The following is a 21,094-nucleotide window of genomic DNA, read 5'->3' as shown; positions in this document are numbered from 1 at the left end:
GAGGTTTTCCTCGCTCCTGTCAGCTTTTGCTTACTCAGAATGGGAGTTGAACCCAAAACCTTTTATGGTCATTTATCCAAACCACTACTGTAAAATGTAGGATAATCCAGATTTTATGGAATATCCTGGATCCATTTGGTTCATAAATAAGTCTGTGTGTATTTTTAGTTATGAGGTAGTTGTAAACTGAAGCTTCATAAGCAAACTAAATTAGAATTCGGACGATTTTTGTTTATTTCATTCTGTTTGTGATGTTGACCCTTTTTCAATCCCCTATTGATCCAGAGAAAGAGGCCAAGGTCTCTAATTTCATTCAGATAATCAGAAAAATCAAATTACCTTTGTGGTTGAAGGGCTGTTTAAGACTGGATACAACAAATATTTCAAAAATTGAAGTTAAAGTGTTAAATATCCGACATTTCCATTTACAAGAGAATCCAAATGGCGGCATTATTGATTGGATCAGAACATCAGGTTCAACACTAAAATCGTTGTTTCTTCTTCATCTGCAGACGTCATTGTAACACCAAACGGAGAGCCTGTTACATCCAAGGAGATCAAATCCTGCATCCACCTGATCCAGGAGCTGATCGTGGTGCGCTTGAACCAGGCCGTGGCCAACAAGCTCATCAGCTCCGTAGACTACCTGAGGGAGAGCTTCGTAGGAACGCTGGAGCGATGCCTCAGTAGTCTGGAGAAGTCCACTTTGGATTCGTCCGTTCACAACGTCACTTCTAATCACCTCAAACAGGTGGGAAGCAGAGGAAGTAACACATGTTCTCTAAACATAGGAACGCTGCTACAAGAAAAGGTTGAGGCTAACCTGCTCCACAGTTCAGGTGTTTGCTGAAACGCTTTGAACATATTTGTTGTAGGAGGAGAACATGAGAATAAAGATTAAGTGCAATAGGAAGACTTTGAATTGTAAAAAAAAAGGTTATATTTCTTCTCTCGTCTCATTTGACAGTTATTAAATGCTGCTTATCACGTGGAGGTCACCTTTCATTCAGGATCTTCTGTCACAAGATTCGTCTGGGAGCAAATCAAGCAGGTTTGTGTCTCAGATATTCTCCCAGAGAACCACGGAGCCATTAACCACTCAAGAGCAGATGAAGCTGAAGTCTTCTTCACGCCGTTCCCTCTCAGATCATCCACAGAATAACCTTCGTCAACCCTCCCGCCATCACTCCAGAGTGGAAGCGGAAGGTCGCACAGGACGCAATAGAGAGTCTGAGCGCCGCCAAACTGGCTCGGAGCATCTGCTCCCAGTTCCGGACTCGACTGAACAGCTCTCACGAAGCCTTCGCAGCTTCTCTGCGTCAGGTGAGGCTCCTCCCACATCCACTTCATAAGGCCAGCAGAAAAACTTACATTAGATTCTTAAATCCTTGAGTTGGCTATAATGACAAACATTCTGCGTTATTACCTCAAATTGGCTTGAAGAGACAACTGTCTGAGCATCAAAATGACGTTTTTCCCTCATTGAAATCTGTTGAGTCATCTGTTAGGTCTGGGTTCTTAAAATGGTTAAAAGGTCCCCAAATTTCCTCTAATAAATGCTGATTACTTTATGGGTTCCATTAGGTCTGGTGACGTTTTTCCAAGCCTGTGCGATGCATCTTCTAGCTATCTTCTAAAAAGCTAAGATCAATAAATAGGAAGAAACTAGTACTCCGTATTGGCCGTTTGGAAAGTATCTTGTCTATTGTAGTTTTCACTTCAATAAAGATTTGATGTATTTTTATGTGATGACTCTCCTGCATGCCGAGCATCTCTGTTAACTTTATTCCATCTGTAATCTGATTAAGTCCCTGAATTTGAAGGCAGAAGCGGCAAATTTCACAAATGACCCCCAGAGGTTTCAGAAGGGAGAAACGTTTTTTAAATCTGCTGTTGTGATGTGAGTAAAACTCTCTAATTTCTCACAGCTTCCTGTTACCAGAGACGCAGAACAGGGAGGGGGCAGTAAGGCCCCCTACCAGCTTCCATTGATCCGTCTGGTGTAAACATGTCTGCTATTCAGACAGACTTGCAGGTGGATACGGGCCGTCTGAAAGTAAAAACCTGGCAAACCTGCACAGTCTCAGGATCGTAGACCCCTCAGTGATCCTGTAAACCAAAATGTTCATGCACATTTTTTCTACAAGCATAAGATAAGATAAGATAAAGATAAAGATACTTTATTGATCCCAGCTTGGGAAATTCAGTTGTTGCAGCGTCGGCGTTAGGCTCAAGATACAAACTTACACACAATAGATGACAGAGAACCAAAACAATCAATCGGAAAGAAACATCAGTGAATTAGCACAGTCGTATTGCATGCCACATCAGGAGAGAGAAAATAGACGGACCATAAATGACTTTATCTATTGCACATGGATGACAAGTTATAGAGTCCAATGGAGTGAGGAATGAAAGATCTCCTGAAGCGGTTTGTGTGACAGCAAAGCTGCCTTAGTCTGTTGGAGAAGGAGCTCCGCTTGCTGCGGGTGACGGGTCATAGCGAACACTTATACAACAAGGGCAAGTAAGGGTGAATTGTGCATTTTTTTCAAGCCCCCTGAAACCTGCACACTGCCAAGGGTCCGGTTAGCGCTGTTCTGGTGATGAGGGCGCGCTCCGTGCTTAAAGCTATGTTCACACTGCTGTCAGCAACAGGCATTCAAGCAACCGCTTCCAATGAAAAGTTCCGGTAAAGGTGCATTAACGCATGTTTTGGGCTCAAAACTCTAACGTTTACGTTTATCTAAGCAGCTTTTTACAGCCGTTTTCAGGCTCTACAAACAAAACACACTGCCATTATACGCGTGTTGAAAGTTAAGCCAGGTCGAACTTTGACCCGTCAGAGACTCACATTTGATATGGATTTGCTTCATCCGGTTGAACCCAAGCGTGGCGACAAACCTGATGGCGTCTGCTGTTGTCATTTCCTGACATGATGGCAATCTACATCCCCCATTGCTAGCAATGAACGGAACCGTTTCTGTTCTCATGCCTTCAACGTAGGGCAGCGCCATATAAGGAAAACCCGCGATATTAGTGAGCAATATTGAGATGACGGTTTAACTTGCGATACCTGAACACAGCAAAACAACTAAATACATCATTTCCATTTCACTGCAACAGTTTGATTTAAATTAGTCAACATAACTCCAAATGACTTTCGTCTACATAAGAGGCGAAAATCTGGCTTAAAAGAGCTCCGTCTGATTGGTCAAAAATAGGGCTGCACGATGTGAGGAAAACGTGGGATATTAGTGATCCATATTGCGATGACGATATAACTTGCCGTACATAAACAAATAGCAAAATAACCAAAAACATCATTTCCATTTCACTGCAAAGGTTTAAAAATTCTACTCCTAGTGGCCCTTGTCTACATAGGAGGCAAACCTCTAACATCAAAGGGCTCCATCTGATTGGTCAAATGTATAAAGGGATTTTTTTGATTCGTTAAATACTTCAAGCTGCCATAAGATTGTTTTAGCACATTGAAGGTAACCATTTATTCCAATTTTCGCCGTCTTTTGCGACATGCGTATTGCACAGCTTGATATAACAGATAACAGATAATTTTGCGATTTATTTTGCAGGCCTACTACTTACTTACTTAAAGTTTGGTGGAGACAGGTAAAGGGGCGGGACTTTTCCTAAATACAGCCGGAGCTGCAGCTGAATCGCGCTGCCGTCATTCTTATCAAAATGTCTTTAATAAAATAAAATAAACGCAAAGAAAAAGTATTTTACGATCTTTTATATTCCTAACTCCTCAGTGTTTTATCAGGGCCTGTTTGGATGAACAAAGAGCTGATTTCCTGGAGATGGGAAATGTTTTTAGATCAGTTAATGAGGGCAATTTCCCACGGCACACTTGGCCATCTCCCACGGCACACTAGTGTGCCGCGGCACACTGGTTGAAAAACACTGTTCTAAAGGATTAACAATACAGCTCATATCTGGGGTTTAAGGTTGTAATTAAATCAAGAAACCCTGTCTTCTCCACGGAGAAGATGATGAAGCAGCAGGAGTCGCGGTCAATCCCCCCCCACCTCCGAACAAAAAATCCTCTGTCGGCCGCGTCACAAATGAATACCCGGACAAGTAATAATTACAACGCAGTATTCTTTATTAACAAATAACAGTAACAACTAACTACTAACTATCTAACTAATGAACTAACTGTATAGGCTTTGTAGAATGAGTATGCGTGTGTGTGTGTGTGTGTGTGTGTGTGTGTGTGTCGGGGCGCTGCGTGAATAAGAGGACTGAGAGCCAGTGAGAGCCTTTGACTGTGATGGGCTTTAGGCAAATGTTGCAGCGTGTGTGTGTGTGGGGGGGGTGTCTCTTACTCCACGTCTGTGGCAGTAAACCCATACCAGTTCCAAACAACAGAGGATTTTATTCCTTTCTTGGGAACAAACTTCCCACTATCACCGGTAACCATGTTGTCGGTTGCTGTGTCATGTGTGCTATGATGTTGTTGTTTGTCGCTTGCCATACTGCCGTGTGAAACTAACACTATGGAAGCTTGGGGGAGCCAAAAATGCGCCATTACACAAAAACTCGAATTTAGTTATTTTTGAAATCGCCCGTAACAAAAAATTAGAATTAATTCATTCAATCGATTTTTCGCCCAGGACTAGCGAAACAGTAGAAAAACCCCCACCCTGCTTGTCTAGTGTTGACACTGTGGGCTAAACACGGGTTCAAGAACGTACTCATAGCATCTCTGGCATGTTTTTGGACACACTTCAAATGCCCAGTGTGTCTGTAGATTCACTGTGAGGAAATCGGAGAGTGTGTAGTTTGTGTGGGCGTTCCATGTATCACGTGCACACCCTGTGCCTGTGGCTTTGTCTAGGGGTCGGTGAGGAGCCGGTACTTGCACCTCACTAATGGGGTAAGGCCACCGTATGGCTGCGTAATCTGTACATTCTACAGGTGTGTAACTTTACAATACTTGACGATACACTTATCACACACACAGCAATGGTACATTCCATTTTCATGGCGTACGACCTCAGGGGAACTGCACGCGCTCCTCACTACGACCTTCCATGGGCCCAGACTCCAAATGAGCGGGAGCTGGAAAAGCAGGATAATAACCTCTGACGAGGTTTTAGAAGTGGAAAAATGTAGGAACCCACTTCAGGTGCATTTGATAAATCCAGCGCTTCCACAAGGATTAACCATTTTCATGGTTAATCCTTTAAATGTTATTATGCAGTAAACAAATCAATCTGATACATTATGGGAACAGAAACGACATGTCTGAGGACACATAGCGTCTGATCCGTCCTGGGGTTCAGAAAGGTTCTTTGTCGTCATGTGAAAAAAGCTATTATTGAAGAATCTGTGGTTTATGTTTCTATTTGAAGTTTTCCTGCAAACACTGTCCAAACCCCCTGCAGTCATTGACCTGGATTACAGACGGAGAGCAGCGAAGACAAGGCCGACCAAAGATAACCACATCAGAAGTCTGTCACACTCTTGCTGAGAGACAGAAAGTACCTTCATAAAGCATTGAGATACCATCTCTGCTCTGTAGGATCTGGGGATGTGAGAAGACATTCAGGAGCAGATATGAATGTGAGAAAAGATTGTATGTGGGCTTTAGCTGAGAGTGGAAAATCCCCTCGAGCGGTTCGGAAAAGTCAAGAAACTCATCTTGGCAGTTTGACTGTTTGCATCTTAAACAGATCGGTCCGAGTTATTTACCGTAATTTCCGGTTTATAAGCCGCTACTTTTTTCACACGCTTTCAACCCTTATTCAAGGATGCTGCTAATTTCTGCATTTTTTTCTAATGGAAATTCCCGCTTTAAGAATGAAAAGCACGAACAGATGCTCACAGGAAATTCAAAAAGCTGAGCTGTCGCTCATAAAACTGAAAGTACTGGAAAATATCCGTGAACCATGCACCTCTTGACTCTGAACAGGCTCAGGAGGAGGCTATGAGAGAAGCTGTTCGCATACCCTCATTTCTGCCATCAAGACCCTTTATTTTGACAGCAGCCAAACAGCATGGAGGTAACTTCTGCTCTAAGACCCCTCAGTCGTGGTGCATCCCACAATCCCTTGCTGCTATTAGACCCAATGTGCACGTGACCGCCACTACAATATGACGCAGCTTTCAAGTTAAAAGCAATCATTAAAAGCAGTGTGAAAAAAATCCACCATCACCATCGGGTTTGGAAAAGCTGGTCTGCTGACGCAGAGGACAGGCAAGCTCAGGAGAGAATTTACCTCAGGATGAGAGTGACACTGAGAGCAACAACGAAGAGACTGAGAGAGTCGGTGGTAAAGACTATCTGACGCTATTCCAATCCAACACTGAGGAGGAAGACTTCCATTGGTTTCAGTGCACAGGAGGAAGATGAAGAAGGCTCTCGGTGACTTTTACGTTCATGTTTTTAAACCAACCCTGTTAGCGGTGTGTGACCGTGTGTCAATGTTGTGGTAGAAAACTTACTGCAGCTCTCAGTGACTTTTACCTGTATGTTTTTTTAACCAGCCCTGTTACTACCATATTACTGCCGTGTCACTGGCAAAGTTTGGAAAGAAAAGCTCAGACATGTTTTTACAATTTTGAAAACTTTCTGTACCGTCGTTCTTTGTAAATATACCATGTGTTGAACCTTTCCTGTGATTACTTTTTTCTTCCTTTCCTCTCCGCTGAAGGCGGATCTTCCTTTGGTTGTTCACTTCCCCGTTTGAACAGGGGAGACCCACCCAGAGCCTCCAGAGTGGGTCAATAAAGAATCATTCATCTTCTTCTGGGGGAAACCTTCTTTTATGACAGTTCTTTCACTCTGAATAACAGACACAAACACACACCCCCAACACACTTTCACTGCTCTCACTTGCTGCACGCGCTCTCCCCTCCTTCCGCTGTACGGGCACTCCCTCCTCCTTACACGCGCGCCCGCGGTTTTGGCACATTCACATCCTCAATCTACAACACAGTGTGGCAACCCGGGGGGTTAACCCTGCCTTCAACCCCTAAGTCTCATGGGAAGTGGGGAATTGTGTGTGTAAAGTTCCTCACCATGACTGAGGGGGCTGTATGCAGAAGTGACATCCATGCTGTTTGGCTGTTTGTGAGTGGGTTCAAATAAATAGACCAATGTACTGGAAAGGAGAATATGCAATTAGCATTATCTTCTCCCTCTTTGAGACGGTTGGAGACATGCAGAACGTACGCTTGAACTGTTCAAATGATATGTTAAAAAGTGGGCGCATGCGGCCAATATACAGGTGCAGCTGTGTGTATAAAATAGTTCATCGTTTTAAATGTGAAGGGTGCGGCTTGTTTTTAAGTGTGCTCTATAGCCCGGGATTTTCTGTATCTACAGTACAAACCAAACGTTTGGACACACCTTCTCATTCAAATGAATGACAAGGTGTGTCCAAACTTCTGGTTTGTACTGTAGGTTTCAACAGTGGATCAGATTTGGGAAATCCCAGTCAGACCCACTGTTTACATAGTAAACATCCTTTAACTCTTGAACTTGGGCTTTAATGGATCACACGGACCAGTGAGAAGAGCCTGGGGAGCGCGGATGCTGGCCTGGAGGTCCTGAGAACCAGTGATGGTTTTGTGATCTCAGGCCAGCTCAAAAAGGGGTTTCGGCGCCGTTACAAATGAGAGCTTGCATTCCTGTTGGAGGCTGCGGTGTCCCGTCTCGGCGCTAACATTTGTGCCGGTTTGTGCAGCTGGAGGAGGGGCACACGGGCCGCCTGGAGCGCACGGAGGACCTGTGGCTGCGCGTGAGGAAGGACCACGCCCCGCGGCTGGCTCGCCTTTCCCTGGAGAGCCGCTCGCTGAGGGACGTCCTGCTGCACGGTGAGTCACTCCTCTGTGAACAGAAACGTTTCGGGGTGATGTTTTGAGGTAAACGGGTCAGGAAAAGAGGAGTGTTGTTCAGTTATTTTGGTTGTTCGAAGCGCCTCTTCTTGCGTCGTCCAGGCAAGCCAAGGCTGGGTCGAGAGCTGGGCCGGGGCCAGTACGGGGTGGTGTATTTGTGTGAAAGCTGGGGCGGACATTATCCCTGCGCCCTGAAGTCTGTGGTTCCGCCCGACGACAAACACTGGAACGACTTGGCTCTGGAGTTCCACTACACCAGGTGCGTCTGCCTGTCTTCAGATCTGTCGGGTTTCATTCAGTCAGACTCCGCCCACCACTCAGTAGAGGCACCTCAGAGTGTAAACTGAAAACCGTCTGGAGGTGGAGCTTTCATCCGCCTGAAGGCGGGACGTTGATCGGCTGTCATCTGGGATTCAGGTCTCTGCCTAAACACGAGCGGCTGGTCGACCTTCACGGCTCCGTGATCGACCACAGCTACGGGGGCGGCTCCAGCATCGCCGTGCTGCTCATCATGGAGCGGCTGCACCGGGACCTGTACACGGGCCTGAAGGTGACCTCGCGACCTCCAGACTGACGCCAACACCCTCTGGTCTGTTGTGATGCTGATGCTGCTGCTGCTTTTGTCAGGCTGGTCTGTCTCTGAGGGAGAGGCTGCAGATCGCTCTGGATGTGGTGGAGGGGATCCGCTTCCTGCACGGTCAGGGCCTCCTGCACCGGGACATAAAGCTGAAAAATGTTCTGGTGAGCTCAGACCGATTACCAGTTAAGCCTGTTGTGCTAGTTGCTGAGTCATGGCGTTGGACGGCTGCTGTGGAAAGAAGATTGGAAAGGATCAGTTCAGCAATCAAGGCTTCAACCCGCCTTCCTTCCAGCTCCGCCTCAGTCCTGAAGATGTTTCAAAAGTACATAAAGTAGATCTGGAAGAGCATCTGCCGGCTCTGGGTTCCAGATGCCGGTCAGGTTCTGGTGGACTGAACACACCGGATCCCTATGGAGTGATATTCATGCCACCACGTTGCAGACAAAACCTTCTAAGTTGTGTTAAATATTTGCTTTAAAAAAAAACTTTTTTTCCTTTCAAATTTTTTTTTTTGCTTTCAAAAAATATTTTTGCGTTTGCAAAACAAAAATGTTTATTATGCGTTGTGTGTCATCTCGCTTTTTTCCTATCTTTGATTTTGATCACATAAGTTTCAGTTTAGCTGCCATCTGACGCAAAAATATTTTTTAAAAGCAAAAAAATAAAAATTTAAAGCAAATATTTCATATTTTATTTGGTGGCGTAGATATCCCTCCATAGATCCCAGCTGTCAGTGAGGCAAGTAGAGGTAGCAGGGGGGCAGTAACGTCCAGATAGGGGCATGTTCTAATGTGGGGCAGTCCGGTTTAGAATGGTCCAGCCAATTCAGATGGGCGTTTCCACTCAGTTGGACCGTCACGGCGCCGCGGGGTGACGCTAACCACAGCAGCTCATTGGGTTCTTTTTATAAACAAAGCTTTTAATGTCGATGGAGAGAAGACTGCAGGCAGCGAACAGGAAAACCGCCGCTTTCTTTTGTCATAATGACCTTCAGCCAATCAACAGGTTTCATCAGTAGCTCCGCCCCAACAGGTCTGGTCCATTTTCGATGGACCTACAACCAACAGGGACCCAAAAATGGTACGGTTCGGTCCGGCCTAAGAGTTCTTTTTTTATAATGGGAACTTTGAAAAGACCATATCGGATCGAACCGGACCGGACCGCTCAGTGGAAACGAGGCGCAAGTGTGACCCCATTCAAAGAAACAGCAAAGAGAGAACACAGATTAGACCGGATCACAAGGTTATTACCAAAATGATCCAGTCAAAGCCAATCAGTGACTTGGAGTTTAAGCTGAGGAACTCTCCAGAACCCAGAGGAGGAGCAGGGAGGAGCAGGGAGGAGCAGGGAGGAGCAGGGAGGAGCAGGGAGGAGCAGGGAGGGGCAGGGAGGGGCAGGGAGGAGCGGGAAGGGGCGAGAAGGAGGGATTTCTTTGAATGTCACACGTTCTCCCAATCAGACTAAATCCGAGTGCAGACGGTCTGTTTTTTAGTCAGATTTTCTCACCGACTGTAGTGAACAAAAGCAGACGATCCTGATCACTCAGCACTTTGAAAAGGCCCTCTGAAGGTATTTTTAAAGACTATCATTCATATTTGAGCATTTAGTCTTTCTTGTGGCTGTTAAAGGAGAACCCAGAAAGAGGAGCGCAGCTTTAAAAAAGTCCCTCCACTATGGAGCTTCACTGAAAGTCTGTGAAACGGCTGCAGACGTGGCACCTTCATGCAGATGAGCTCATCTTTCTGCAGCAGAAGCCGTCTGCCCTCACAGGAATGCCTTCCTGACAACAGAACGGAAAAGCTGCTTCCGTTTCGGTTCAGTTCACATCAACCCGTGTTCTCAACACGACGAGCTGAACAGAAGAGAGTTGAAGGTGACTCGACATGTTGGTTTGAGCTCTGAGATGTCGTGTGGTTCACCGGAAGGAAGGCGGAGTCTAATTCCTCCAATGCTTCCTACAAACCCAAAGGGTGAAAGACGAGAGCGCAGGGGAGTGGGTTTAGGAATCGTAGATTCCCCTGAGGAGCGGGGCTGAGACTCCAGCAGCACGGTTCAGATGAAATCATGAAAACTGTCTTCTTGAAAGCAGAGGCTTCACTGCTCAGCTGTCTCTGTTCTCCGCTCTCTGAAGTTGGACAAACAAAACCGGGCAAAGATCACGGACCTGGGCTTCTGCAAACCCGAGGCCATGATGTCAGGCAGCATTGTTGGGACCCCCATCCACATGGCCCCCGAGCTGTTCACAGGTACAGTCCCGTCTCCAGCCCGACCCCCAGCGGCGTGCAGGATGCGCCTCATGCTGCTCCACTGACGCTTCTTACAGGGAAGTACGACAACTCCGTGGACGTCTACGCCTTTGGGATCCTGTTCTGGTACCTCTGCACGGGTTCTGTCAAACTCCCAGAAGCCTTTGAGAAATGCTCCAGCAAGGATCAGCTGTGGAATAATGTCAAGAAAGGTAAGAGCCGCTGCTCTTCCAGCATCTACGGTGGCCCTGGAGGGCAAATCACACAACACAAAAACATTTTATCCTTTGTGCTGTCTTGTGGGATCCAGACGTGGCACGTTAACATTGGGAGTTGGGTCATCTAGACCCACTAGACAGTGCTCTGAACCTTTTTTCTTCAATGATTTGTGATCTTCACTGGTGTCCATGCATTACATGAAATCTTTCCACCTTTATCCACCTTTGTCATGGTAGGGAGAACACCTCAATGTAAGGGGGGGGGTCATCTGGACCCCACAAGATAGCACAAGGGTTAAAAATCACAACAACAGTTTAAAAAATGGTTTCTGAAATTAGGTTTTGATTTCTCAAATGTTGATTGATGTGTTGAATTTTAATCAAAAGTGTTTTCTAGGCATTTCCTTCACTTCTGTGCAGAAACAGAAGCTCTGATACTTTGCCTTCACTAGAAGTAAACTGACACTGATTGATCTGTTTGCGATTCATGATGTGTTTGTCAGGTGTGACTCTGCAGCTCTGGAGAAACGGGCCTGAGTGGTTTGTTTTTTTTCTGTGCCGTTGCAGGAGCCAGACCGGAGCGGCTGCCCTCTTTTGACGAGGAATGCTGGCAGCTGATGGAGGCCTGCTGGAACGGGGACCCCTCCCTCAGACCCCTGCTGGGCATCGTGGAGCCCGGCCTGCAGTCCATCATGGAGCGGCTCTGCAACGGCAGCTCCGGACAGAGAAGCAGCAGCCTGGAGGATTCCGGCTGAAGACGCTCCAGAGCGAGACGGACGGACGGACGGAGGCTTCTGCTCTATTTATGAAGAACAAACTGAGAGACGGGGAGCTGGTCCTGCTGATCGGCTTTGACTTATTTATGTGCAGTTCTTCCACCAAGACGGCAAACATGACTCTGAACGTCTGACTGACTCCACTCTGCGCTTCTCTCCCCACTGTGTTGCTGATGTTGTAGAAATGTTACTAGATCCAAATTGTTTTAAAACAAGTCCATCCTCCAGTATTATGAAAAAAATATAAAAAGAATAATTTTAGATTGTATTTAAACAGAAAATGTCTGCATCTGTACAAAACCTTTTTTAATAAAAGTGATCTGTTACAACCAAGAGTTTGTCGACAGTCCCTCACTCACCACAAGACGCAAAAGGATTCACAAACTCGGCATTAAAACATGCGTCAGAAAACATTCAGTGATTGTGTTTGTGCAGATTTCTAGACAATAAATTAATAAACAATTATTCAGAAATAAGCGTTAAACGTTTTATGCAGAAAGCAACGTTCTTCCACGAACATCTGGAGTGGTGCTTTAGTGCCACCTAGTGGGTATTTAATGACATTTTTTTACCTTCAGATATTTGTCATCATGAGCTGCTGAAATGTGAAAATAGCAGATAAACTAGAAAAAAACAGCAAAAATCAGTAGTTTCAATCTTTCAAACACTTCTTTAGACGTAACTGCAACCTGTTCAGGGTGGGATAGGCTCCAGCAACCCCAAAACTGATCCAGTGGTTCAGAAGATGGATGCTTGCATAACTTCAAAATGTATTTTTTAATGACAACATAATCTTTATTTAATTTCCTAAAAATAAAAAGCATACTAAATTAGCATTTAGTAGATTATTTGAAACTGCGTTTTCAATTCACCTGTTGGTTCTGCAGCACAAACGTCTTTCTGACCCACACTGGACTTTCAGATCGGAGAACAATCTGGAGATTTTTGGTTGTAAATTTGAAATCTATTATCGTTTTCTACAAAAGACTTAACATTGTTTGCTATCCCTTGTGCCATCTTGTAGGGTCCAAATGACCCCACTCCCAAGGGCTATAACAGGGAACATTACAAAAGTCTCCTAAAGTTGAACTCAAAATAACACAGAAGTAAAAACTGGCCGTCTGTTTTTGAAACATTTCTTTTAAAATTATTGATACCTTTTATTTTTAGCTTAAAAAAAAAGCACTCTGGCCTGACCAGAGCTCCTCTAGGGCCGGCGTCTGGGGGTGGGGGCCTGGGTGCCGGCTCCCTGGGCCCAGCGGTGCTCTCTCCGCACGGTGGGGGGGTTCACATTACACCTGAGCCGGGGGTGTTCGTGTCCCTGGGGGGTGGGTCCTGGTCCTTGCCCCTGAGCGCTGGGCCCTGCCAAACTTCGAACAGTGGCCGAGCCTGGTCGGGCCATATTTACAACACCCCTTGTGGGTCACCCTTTTTTCCCCGGGGTTCCCCCCTCCTGGGCGGGGGCGGCGGGCCCCTGCCTTGCTCCTCCCTGGACTAACCGTGGGCCGGGTGGGTGGCTGCCTGGAGTGCGGCGCGGGTCTCCCTTGGGGGGTCCTGGCTCGTACCTGGGGTTGGGGCGGGGGGATGCCCGGAACTCCTGGGTGGTGGTGGGGTGCTCGTCTGGGGCTGTGGGCGTCCTTCTCCGGTGGGGCCCTGCGTTGGGCTCTTCCGGCGCGGCGGGGGGGCTGCTTTCCTGGTTGGGGTGGGGCGGCGCTCTCTTTCCCTCCGTGCTTCCCTGGCCTCTGGCTCTGGGGGCCTTGCGGCGGTCCTGCTGGCCCTGGCCTGGGTGGCGGTCTTGGTCGCCCGGGGGGCGGTTGTTCCCTGCCTGTTCCCGTGTGGCGTTGGGGGGATTCCCGCTGCTGCTGCGGCGGGGGTATGGGTGTGGGGATGGCTGGGCGCTCCTCCTCCTTCTTTTCACATTCCACCATCCATTTTAGAAGAACATGAACACTCACCTGAGCACAGGTGTTAGCTCACCTTTGCACTTATAGTTTGCATGATTGAATGAATGAAATATTTCACACTAGTTGGTTTAAAGGCATAGGTATGCGTTCGTGAACACTATCTGTTTTGTGTGCATGTCGACATGTGGACATTTTTGCAGCTAGCAGGTGTGTTGATAATATTTGAGTGTGTGCGGACAGGCCCCGCCCTTTTTGTACTACATTTGAACTGTACCGTAATGATAAACAACCAGTAAACCTGTCTGCTTTATGCTGCTTCATGGTCTTACCCCCCCCCCCTCTAACTATCACCCCCCCCCCCCCCTTCTGTAACATCTCTTTTTCTCTTCTTCCCTTTTTTCCTTTTCCGTCCGGTCCAACACCAAAGATTTACAAACATGATTGAAATTAATAAAGTTTGGCCTCAAATACAAAAGGGGTTTATTCAGACATACCTCTGGTTTGTCTGAAGATTAATAACCCCTCTTGTTAAAGTAAAATATGTCCAACACAACAGGCCCTCAGCTCTAATCTGCCTGCCTAGCTGTTGGACAGGACAAGTTAAAAAAAAAAAAAAAAGCACTTTTACAACATGTAACCCTTGTGCTATCTTAGATGACCCCCCCCCCCCTTCCATTGACGTGTTCTCCCTACCATGACAAAGGTGGATAAAGGTGGAAAGATTTCATATAATCCATGGACACCAGTGAAAATCATAAATCATTAAAGAAAAAAGGTTCAGAGCACTGTCTAGTGGGTCTAGATGACCCAACTCCCAACGTTAAAGTGCCTAGGATAGCACAAGGGTTACCCAATAGGAAATGATTGTGAACAGCGTTTCAGCTTCATTCCTACATATTTGTGTCAAAATCAGGGCATAAAAATCAAAGTGAAATCAGAAATGATAGAAAACAGTTTAATTGGTAAAAACAGGAACAAAACAGTAGAAACTTGTGTTATAACAGGATTGACTTGTTCTTATGGCGAGTCCTTTCTACATGTGGCGGCTTGAAAGGCTGTTGGCGAACATCCCAGTGATTCCTACACATTCAGAGACAGATCTCAGTTCATGCTGCACAGAAAAATGCTTCACAGCTCCAGCAGAAGAGCACCAGTCTACAAGAGTCTGGAGGAGTCTGGAGGAGTCTGCAGGCATCTGGAGGAGTCTGCAGGAGTCTGGAGGAGTCTGCAGGCGTCTGCAGGAGTCTGCAAGAGTCTGCAGGAGTCTGCAGCAGCCTGGATGAGTCTGCAGGCGTCTGGAGGAGTCTGCAGGCGTCTGCAGGAGTCTGCAAGAGTCTGCAGGAGTCTGCAGCAGCCTGGATGAGTCTGCAGGCGTCTGGAGGAGTCTGCAGGCGTCTGGAGGAGTCTGGAGGAGTCTGCTGGAGTCTGCAGGAGTCTGCAGGCGTCTGGAGGAGTCTGGAGGAGTCTGGAGGAGTCTGCAAGAGTCTGCAAAAGTCTGCAGGAGTCTGCATGTCCCTCCTCGTCAAGAAGACAGGGCATTTCCGCCTGTTGACTGCAGGCGACAACACCTGAGCGCTTGCATGAATTCACGAAGCAAAAGTCCTTGCCGTCTATGCCGCCTGCAGGTTTGCAGACTGCAGACTGCTCTGGGCAGCCGTCAGCGACGAGCCGTCGCTCATCAAGTCCCTTCAGTGTTTGACTTCCTGTGTCCCTTCAGACACGTGGCGTGACTCGGCGAGTCTGACCTCCGCGGGCTGGCACAGACGTGAGAGCAGCTTACAACACCATCGCACGAAACACAGAGAATTCCCTGAATGGTGGCAAGTATATTACTAAATACCCCCCCCCCCCCCTCAAAAACCAGGACAGTCCTCAGAACAGCATTTACACCATGGAACAAAAAAACTACAAAAAATAACAATAAAAAACAAAAAAAGTCAAATCTGGGCAGTAAACAAAAAAGTGCATTGCTTCAAGTATGTAAACAAAAACATTTCTTTAAAGGGAGGTTTGTTCTGTGTGCAGCCACTGCTGATGCGCAAACACAAACACACACACACGCACGCACACACACACACACACACACACACACCCACACACACGCACACACACACTCCTTCAGAGGATCATGGTGATGGAGGCTGATTCCTTTTTTGATTCCATGTTTCCTTCTTTCTTCTGGTCTGGAGGGCGGAGTTTCTATGACCTGCAAAGACACGCCCCTCGGTGAGTGGGGTCACATGGATGTGTTGCAGTGGCTTATGGGAAGAACAGGAAGGATGGAGAGTGAGATCAGAGACGAATGTGAAGCACGTGAAGCGTGAGGAAGAGTTCAAAAATAAAGTCAACAAAGAGGATGTTAGAGGATGAAAGCCTGGGGGGGGGGGGGGCTATAACATGCAGGGATCTGTGATCCTGATCCTGATCCTGATCCTGACTGAAGGAGGATCACAGCTTCATGGGAGGAAAGAACAAACATCTCAGGGTTTTGGAAAGAGAAGATGAAGAATTAGTCTGAAAGATTCCTGCAGTTTGATGTCATCATTGTAACACACGTGTGTGTTCCACGCTTTAGAAGTGTGTGTGTTTCCACACACAACTTCACATGACGTAATTGTCAGGACTAAACTGCTGCTGCTGCTGAAATGTGAACTCACACAGAACAGCAAAGAGTCAAAGTTAACAGTTCAGAAAAGAACAAAATCCATCAAAAAGCTCTTTATTGTCATCAATAAAGTTAATAGTTGGTTTCGTTTTTACATCATAAAATGACTTTTCTGTTGATTTGACTGTGAGAATCCTAATAATCTCAGTTCCACCTTCGCTTGGTTTGAAACTGTAGTTGTGTGTAAAATATTTTCCAAGATCAAAGAAAACTGAGAGAGATTTTAAAGTCCCCCTCCCATCATCTGTAAATGACGATGATGCCGTTTTTAGCTGGAATCCAGAAACCTGTGTTGTTTTCTAGGACATAGTTTCTGTAGTGCGGCAGGAGTTCATTAGACGTTTTTTCTGAATTGTGGGCAGGACTGTTGGAGGACAGTATGCCCGACCCCAATTCCCGTCACCCATCTGTTTAAATGCTGTCCTGCTATCTTACAGCCCCTCATAACCCTAAACTAGAATGATCCATACAACAAAATTAGTGATCAACATCAGAGCTATCCGGCCGTCCAGTTCTGATCCACATTCCAGCTCAGACCAGGAAGACAAAGATGTTCATGGATCTATTTGTCTGACAGTGGATGATCAGAATGGAGAGGAGCAGGAAGCTCATGGGTTGCTGTAGTAACTGGTATGTGCAAGTTTTTTTCCAACTACATTTTTTCTCAGCTCCTATTTCACAATAAAGAAATACTGAAAAAAGCTGAATTTTCTTTAAAAAATAACCTCCATCGTCAGGAAAATGCAACAGGAACATGATAAAAACACCAAAAACAGCATTTTCATTGGAGTGGGTCTTGTAACCCTTGTGCTATCCTAGGCACTTTAACATTGGGAGTTGGGTCATCTAGACCCACTAGACAGTGCTCTGAACCTTTTTTCTTCACGAATCCATATGGAGAAAAGAGTAAATTGAGACTAAACTGACACCAATACTGGGATGTTTTATCATTTCAAGTTTTTTTTAAGGCAGATTTGTGAATTCATGATTTTATTTGATTGAACATTAAACATAAACTGGATACATTTCAATTTTTTCATATATTTAGTCCAAAAATACTTTGTTTTTTTGTGACTTGAATGTAACAAATGTGTCACTTCTGTTATAAATTCTTACAGTCAAACCAACATGATAATCAACCCCTCTAGTCCACTAAAACCTTTTGGTCTCTTCAACTTTCTTTGTTCTGATCTGGTTCGGCCGGATGAAGGAGGAGGTCCTCCACACGCAAAGCCCCCCAGGAGGAAGCTGGAGCGCCAACACCAGGGGAGGAGTCGTGTTGGCGAGGAGGTTCTGTGGGTGGAGGACGGCGCCGGTACTCACTCTGATCCGGACGAGTCTCCGTCCACAGTCCCCGCCTTGATGCTCAGAGCCACGCCGTTTAGCCGGTCCGGACTGGGTTTGCCGGCTCGATTGTCGCCGGAGGACGACCCGTGTGGGGAGGCGGCGCCCTCGCCCTGCTGGCCGCGGGGACGCCCGTTCCTCTCAACGATAGGAGAGAGCTGCTTCTTCTTCAGGATCCCTGTGAGACAAACAGCATGAAGCCGCTGTGCGGGTCGTGAGGCACGGCGGCGTCTCCGCCCGGGCTTCACCTCTGTGGGGGTGGGCGCTAAGGTTCGGCAGAGCGGGCAGCAGCATGGCCACCGGGTCGTGCAGCCGCTCGTCTGGCAGAACTTGCGAGTTTCGGCCGGGGACGGGTTCTGGAGGTTCTGCAGGATCTTCAGGCCACAGCAGCTTCAGGCTGGAGTCTGAGGCAGACAGACGTTCAGCAACACAGTTATTCAATTCTGCTGAAGAAGATTCTGACTTTGATGAAATGTCCATGTTTGAACGTTTTTAGAACTTTACAATCTTTCCCTTCACAACAGGGGTGTGAGAATCCAGGCCTCCACTGCCGGTGTCCAACCTGTTTTCCGACCAACCTGCCATTGAAGGTGGCTGAACACACCTGAGCCAGGTAATCAGCAGCAGATGAGACAGGATTTCTGGCCGGCCCTCGAGGCCTGGATTTGGACCCCCCCCAGCTTCAGTTTCATTCAGAGGACCACCTCTACCTTGTGTTTGGGGTCTCCTAGCAACCCCAGAGGCCATATTTTCCCAGCATTCCTCTGGTGGGAGAGGACCCTCCTCTTCCTCGCTGTCAGAGGAGTGGGTGGAGGCGTAGGAGCCGCTCTGGTCGTCCTCCAGAGACAGGTCGCTGTCTGAGTCGCTGTCGTGATCTACAGACAGCAGAACAGGCGTGAGCTGGAGTGTGGGCGGAGCTCCACTCCGTCCCGGCTGCAGACCTACCGTCAGGGTTCTCGTTTGTTTCGCGGAAAAGCGAGGAGTGGTCGTTGAGAGCGATCTGCGCCTCGCTGCTGTTCACGCCGTCGTCCCTGCAAGCACAGCAGCCGTTTCAGTCACCTCTGACTCCCTGACCTCCTCTGTGGTTCCCTGCAGAGGCATCCTGACCTGAGGACGAACGGGACGTAGCTCTGCTGGCTCCTCCCACTCTGCATGGTGCCGTTCAGAGACGCGCTGGAGTCGCCAAAGGGGAGGTGGTACAAGCGGCCGTCCACGTAGCTCGTGCTGCATTTATACCCCTGGAGGGGCAGCAAGGAAAGGGAAAACCTTTCAACTTACAGCAGAGAAGCAGAAGAAATGATGACAAAGACCAAATAAAGGAGCAGTTTTCATTCTGTGGGCTTTGCTCCATCTGTGGATCAATTCATTTTCTTATTCTGAATGTCTTGATGCAGAAAATTCTCCTAAAGTACAAATCAGTTTAACACAAACACATATTAAAGATCACAAAACTTAAAAAAAGCAAAACAATTAATGAATAAAAACAGATTTTAGAAATCAAAATAAAATTCCAGAAACAAACACAGAGAAAAATATTTGGAAAAGCAAAAATCATTTCCAGAAATCTAAATGAAATGAAACAAATCTGGAAAATGTGGTAAAGGTAGAAATTATGGGATATCACTGGTTGATGACGATGTTTCAGTTTGAAAGAAGAGGGAAGCAGAAGAACGTTTAGAAGAATTTCATTTTGATTTATGGAAATTACTTTAGTTTTTCCAAAACATTTCTCTTCTTTGTTCTTTTTTTTCTTTTGAATCGTTTTTGTGTTTCTTTGGAATTAAGTTTTGTTTTGTGGAATTTAGTTTTAATTTTGTAAAATCAAATGTTGTTTTTTTATTAATTCTTTTGCTTTTTTAACAGTCGTAATCCTTAAAATGTTTTTGGGTTTAGTGATAATTTGATGTGATTTGAACTTCAGGGCCACCGTATATTTAGGATGAAACAAAGCTGTTTATTATCATTTCAGGTTAACTTGACAGATTTTAATGACTTTTTGAAGAACTTTTGGTGTTTTTACACTGAACCAGATTATTCTAAATGCTCCAGTGTTCCCTTCTGGAAGTCGTGATCGGAGCGTCTTCTCCGTAAACTCACAGAGGTCTTGGATTTGATCATGTGATCCGGCCGCTTGCGGCTGCAGCAGAACTTCATGGCGTTCCTCGCTTCCTTGTTGAAGACGATTCGGAAGAAGAATACGAAGGGGCCCTGAAACGGCGTGAGAGACGAGGTCAACGCGGCTGCAGAGGAGCGGCGGAGACGCTACCTCGGCGTCCAGCCTCACCTGTATACAGTTGAAACCCGCAAACAGGTAATGGAAGAGGATCAAGTCACTGTTGACAGAGAGGAGCGCCAGGAAGCAGGTGACCGACACCAGGAAGAGGACTCCGCTGGCGGTCTTCAGGCCTGAGCTGCGGGGTAGAAATTACAGGTCAGTTTGGGGGGACGGCAGCATCAGTGCAGACAAAGAAGAACATCCACGATATCATCCCAGGGATTTCTGTGAAGGAAAAATGCCTGTTTGCATGAAACAACACAGACGACATTTTGGATGCCCCGCCCCCTCTGTGAGCACAGATTCCCTCTGCACTCTTGTGTGTAGCAGCAATGACACACTCATGGCCTCTCCCACGGATATGCATCAGTCTGCATCTGTCTGCATCCGTCTGCATCCGTCTGCATCAGTCTGCATCCGTCTGCATCCGTCTGCATCAGTCTGCATCTGTCTGCATCCGTCTGCATCCGTCTGCATCAGTCTGCATCCGTCTGCATCAGTCTGCATCCGTCTGCATCAGTGTGCATCCGTCTGCATCAGTCTGCATCCGTCTGCATCCGTCTGCATCAGTCTGCATCTGTCTGCATCCGTCTGCATCCGTCTGCATCAGTCTGCATCCGTCTGCATCAGTGTGCATCCGTCTGCATCCGTGTGCATCCGTCTGCATCAGTCTGCATCCGTCTGCATCCGTCTGCATCTGTCTGCATCCGTCTGCATCCGTCTGCATCAGTCTGCATCAGTCTGCATCCGTGTGCATCCGTCTGCATCAAGCGTACTCACACTCGCAGCTCTTTCTTCTCCATGCCGTGGTGCCTGAGCGAGCAGGAGGCCCTGAACGACAGAATGTACAGGAAGACGTTCATCTGTGGAAACAGCAGCAAGGAGCATGAATCCATGCAGGACGTTGGAGGCGTGCGCGTCAAACCTGGACATGAACTCACCGACACCGATGCGGCGATGGGACCGGCAAAGCTCCAGATCAGCGTGTCGTACATGGAGAGCCAACAGAAGTCCGGGTTCCCATAGCCTTCGGGGTCCAGTCCCACCGCCAAACCTGGAGGAGCAGGAACAAAAAGACATCCACTTCACTGCAAAAACGGAATCTTAACCCTTGTGCTATCTTAAATGACCCCCCCTTCCATTGACATGTTCTCCCTACCATGACAAAGGTGGATAAAGGTGGAAAGATTTCATGTAATCCATGGAGACCAGTGAAGATC

The 21,094-nt window shown here is 46.9% G+C and overlaps 2 protein-coding genes across 2 annotated transcripts in view; one reads left to right on the top strand and one right to left on the bottom strand.

Moving 5' to 3' along the window:
* The window catches only part of dstyk (dual serine/threonine and tyrosine protein kinase), a 31,119-nt gene extending 19,103 nt beyond the window's left edge, over nucleotides 1–12,016 (top strand). The window contains exons 5-14 of the mRNA NM_001122933.1: nucleotides 513–751; nucleotides 968–1,051; nucleotides 1,147–1,323; nucleotides 7,716–7,845; nucleotides 7,969–8,125; nucleotides 8,284–8,416; nucleotides 8,494–8,607; nucleotides 10,578–10,692; nucleotides 10,770–10,904; nucleotides 11,478–12,016. Coding sequence (NP_001116405.1) covers nucleotides 513–751; nucleotides 968–1,051; nucleotides 1,147–1,323; nucleotides 7,716–7,845; nucleotides 7,969–8,125; nucleotides 8,284–8,416; nucleotides 8,494–8,607; nucleotides 10,578–10,692; nucleotides 10,770–10,904; nucleotides 11,478–11,665 — 1,472 coding nt within the window. The 3' untranslated portion in view covers nucleotides 11,666–12,016. The remainder of the gene's footprint in view (nucleotides 1–512; nucleotides 752–967; nucleotides 1,052–1,146; nucleotides 1,324–7,715; nucleotides 7,846–7,968; nucleotides 8,126–8,283; nucleotides 8,417–8,493; nucleotides 8,608–10,577; nucleotides 10,693–10,769; nucleotides 10,905–11,477) is intronic.
* Nucleotides 12,017–14,531: 2,515 nt separating this feature from the next.
* celsr2 (cadherin EGF LAG seven-pass G-type receptor 2) overlaps nucleotides 14,532–21,094 on the bottom strand; it is an 89,396-nt gene continuing 82,833 nt past the window's right edge. The window contains exons 25-34 of the mRNA XM_023954719.1: nucleotides 20,816–20,928; nucleotides 20,655–20,737; nucleotides 19,884–20,010; nucleotides 19,697–19,807; nucleotides 18,707–18,837; nucleotides 18,545–18,630; nucleotides 18,310–18,474; nucleotides 17,848–18,003; nucleotides 17,579–17,777; nucleotides 14,532–15,796 (exon numbers count right to left, since the gene is read on the bottom strand). Of these exons, the coding sequence (XP_023810487.1) occupies nucleotides 15,790–15,796; nucleotides 17,579–17,777; nucleotides 17,848–18,003; nucleotides 18,310–18,474; nucleotides 18,545–18,630; nucleotides 18,707–18,837; nucleotides 19,697–19,807; nucleotides 19,884–20,010; nucleotides 20,655–20,737; nucleotides 20,816–20,928 (1,178 nt within the window). The 3' untranslated portion in view covers nucleotides 14,532–15,789. The remainder of the gene's footprint in view (nucleotides 15,797–17,578; nucleotides 17,778–17,847; nucleotides 18,004–18,309; nucleotides 18,475–18,544; nucleotides 18,631–18,706; nucleotides 18,838–19,696; nucleotides 19,808–19,883; nucleotides 20,011–20,654; nucleotides 20,738–20,815; nucleotides 20,929–21,094) is intronic.

This window comes from Oryzias latipes, chromosome 5 (assembly GCF_002234675.1).
Source record: "Oryzias latipes chromosome 5, ASM223467v1".
Classification (NCBI taxonomy): Eukaryota; Metazoa; Chordata; class Actinopteri; order Beloniformes; family Adrianichthyidae; genus Oryzias; species Oryzias latipes.
The sequence above is the reverse complement of the archived record's forward strand: the minus strand, read 5'-3'. Positions and strand labels throughout refer to the sequence as shown.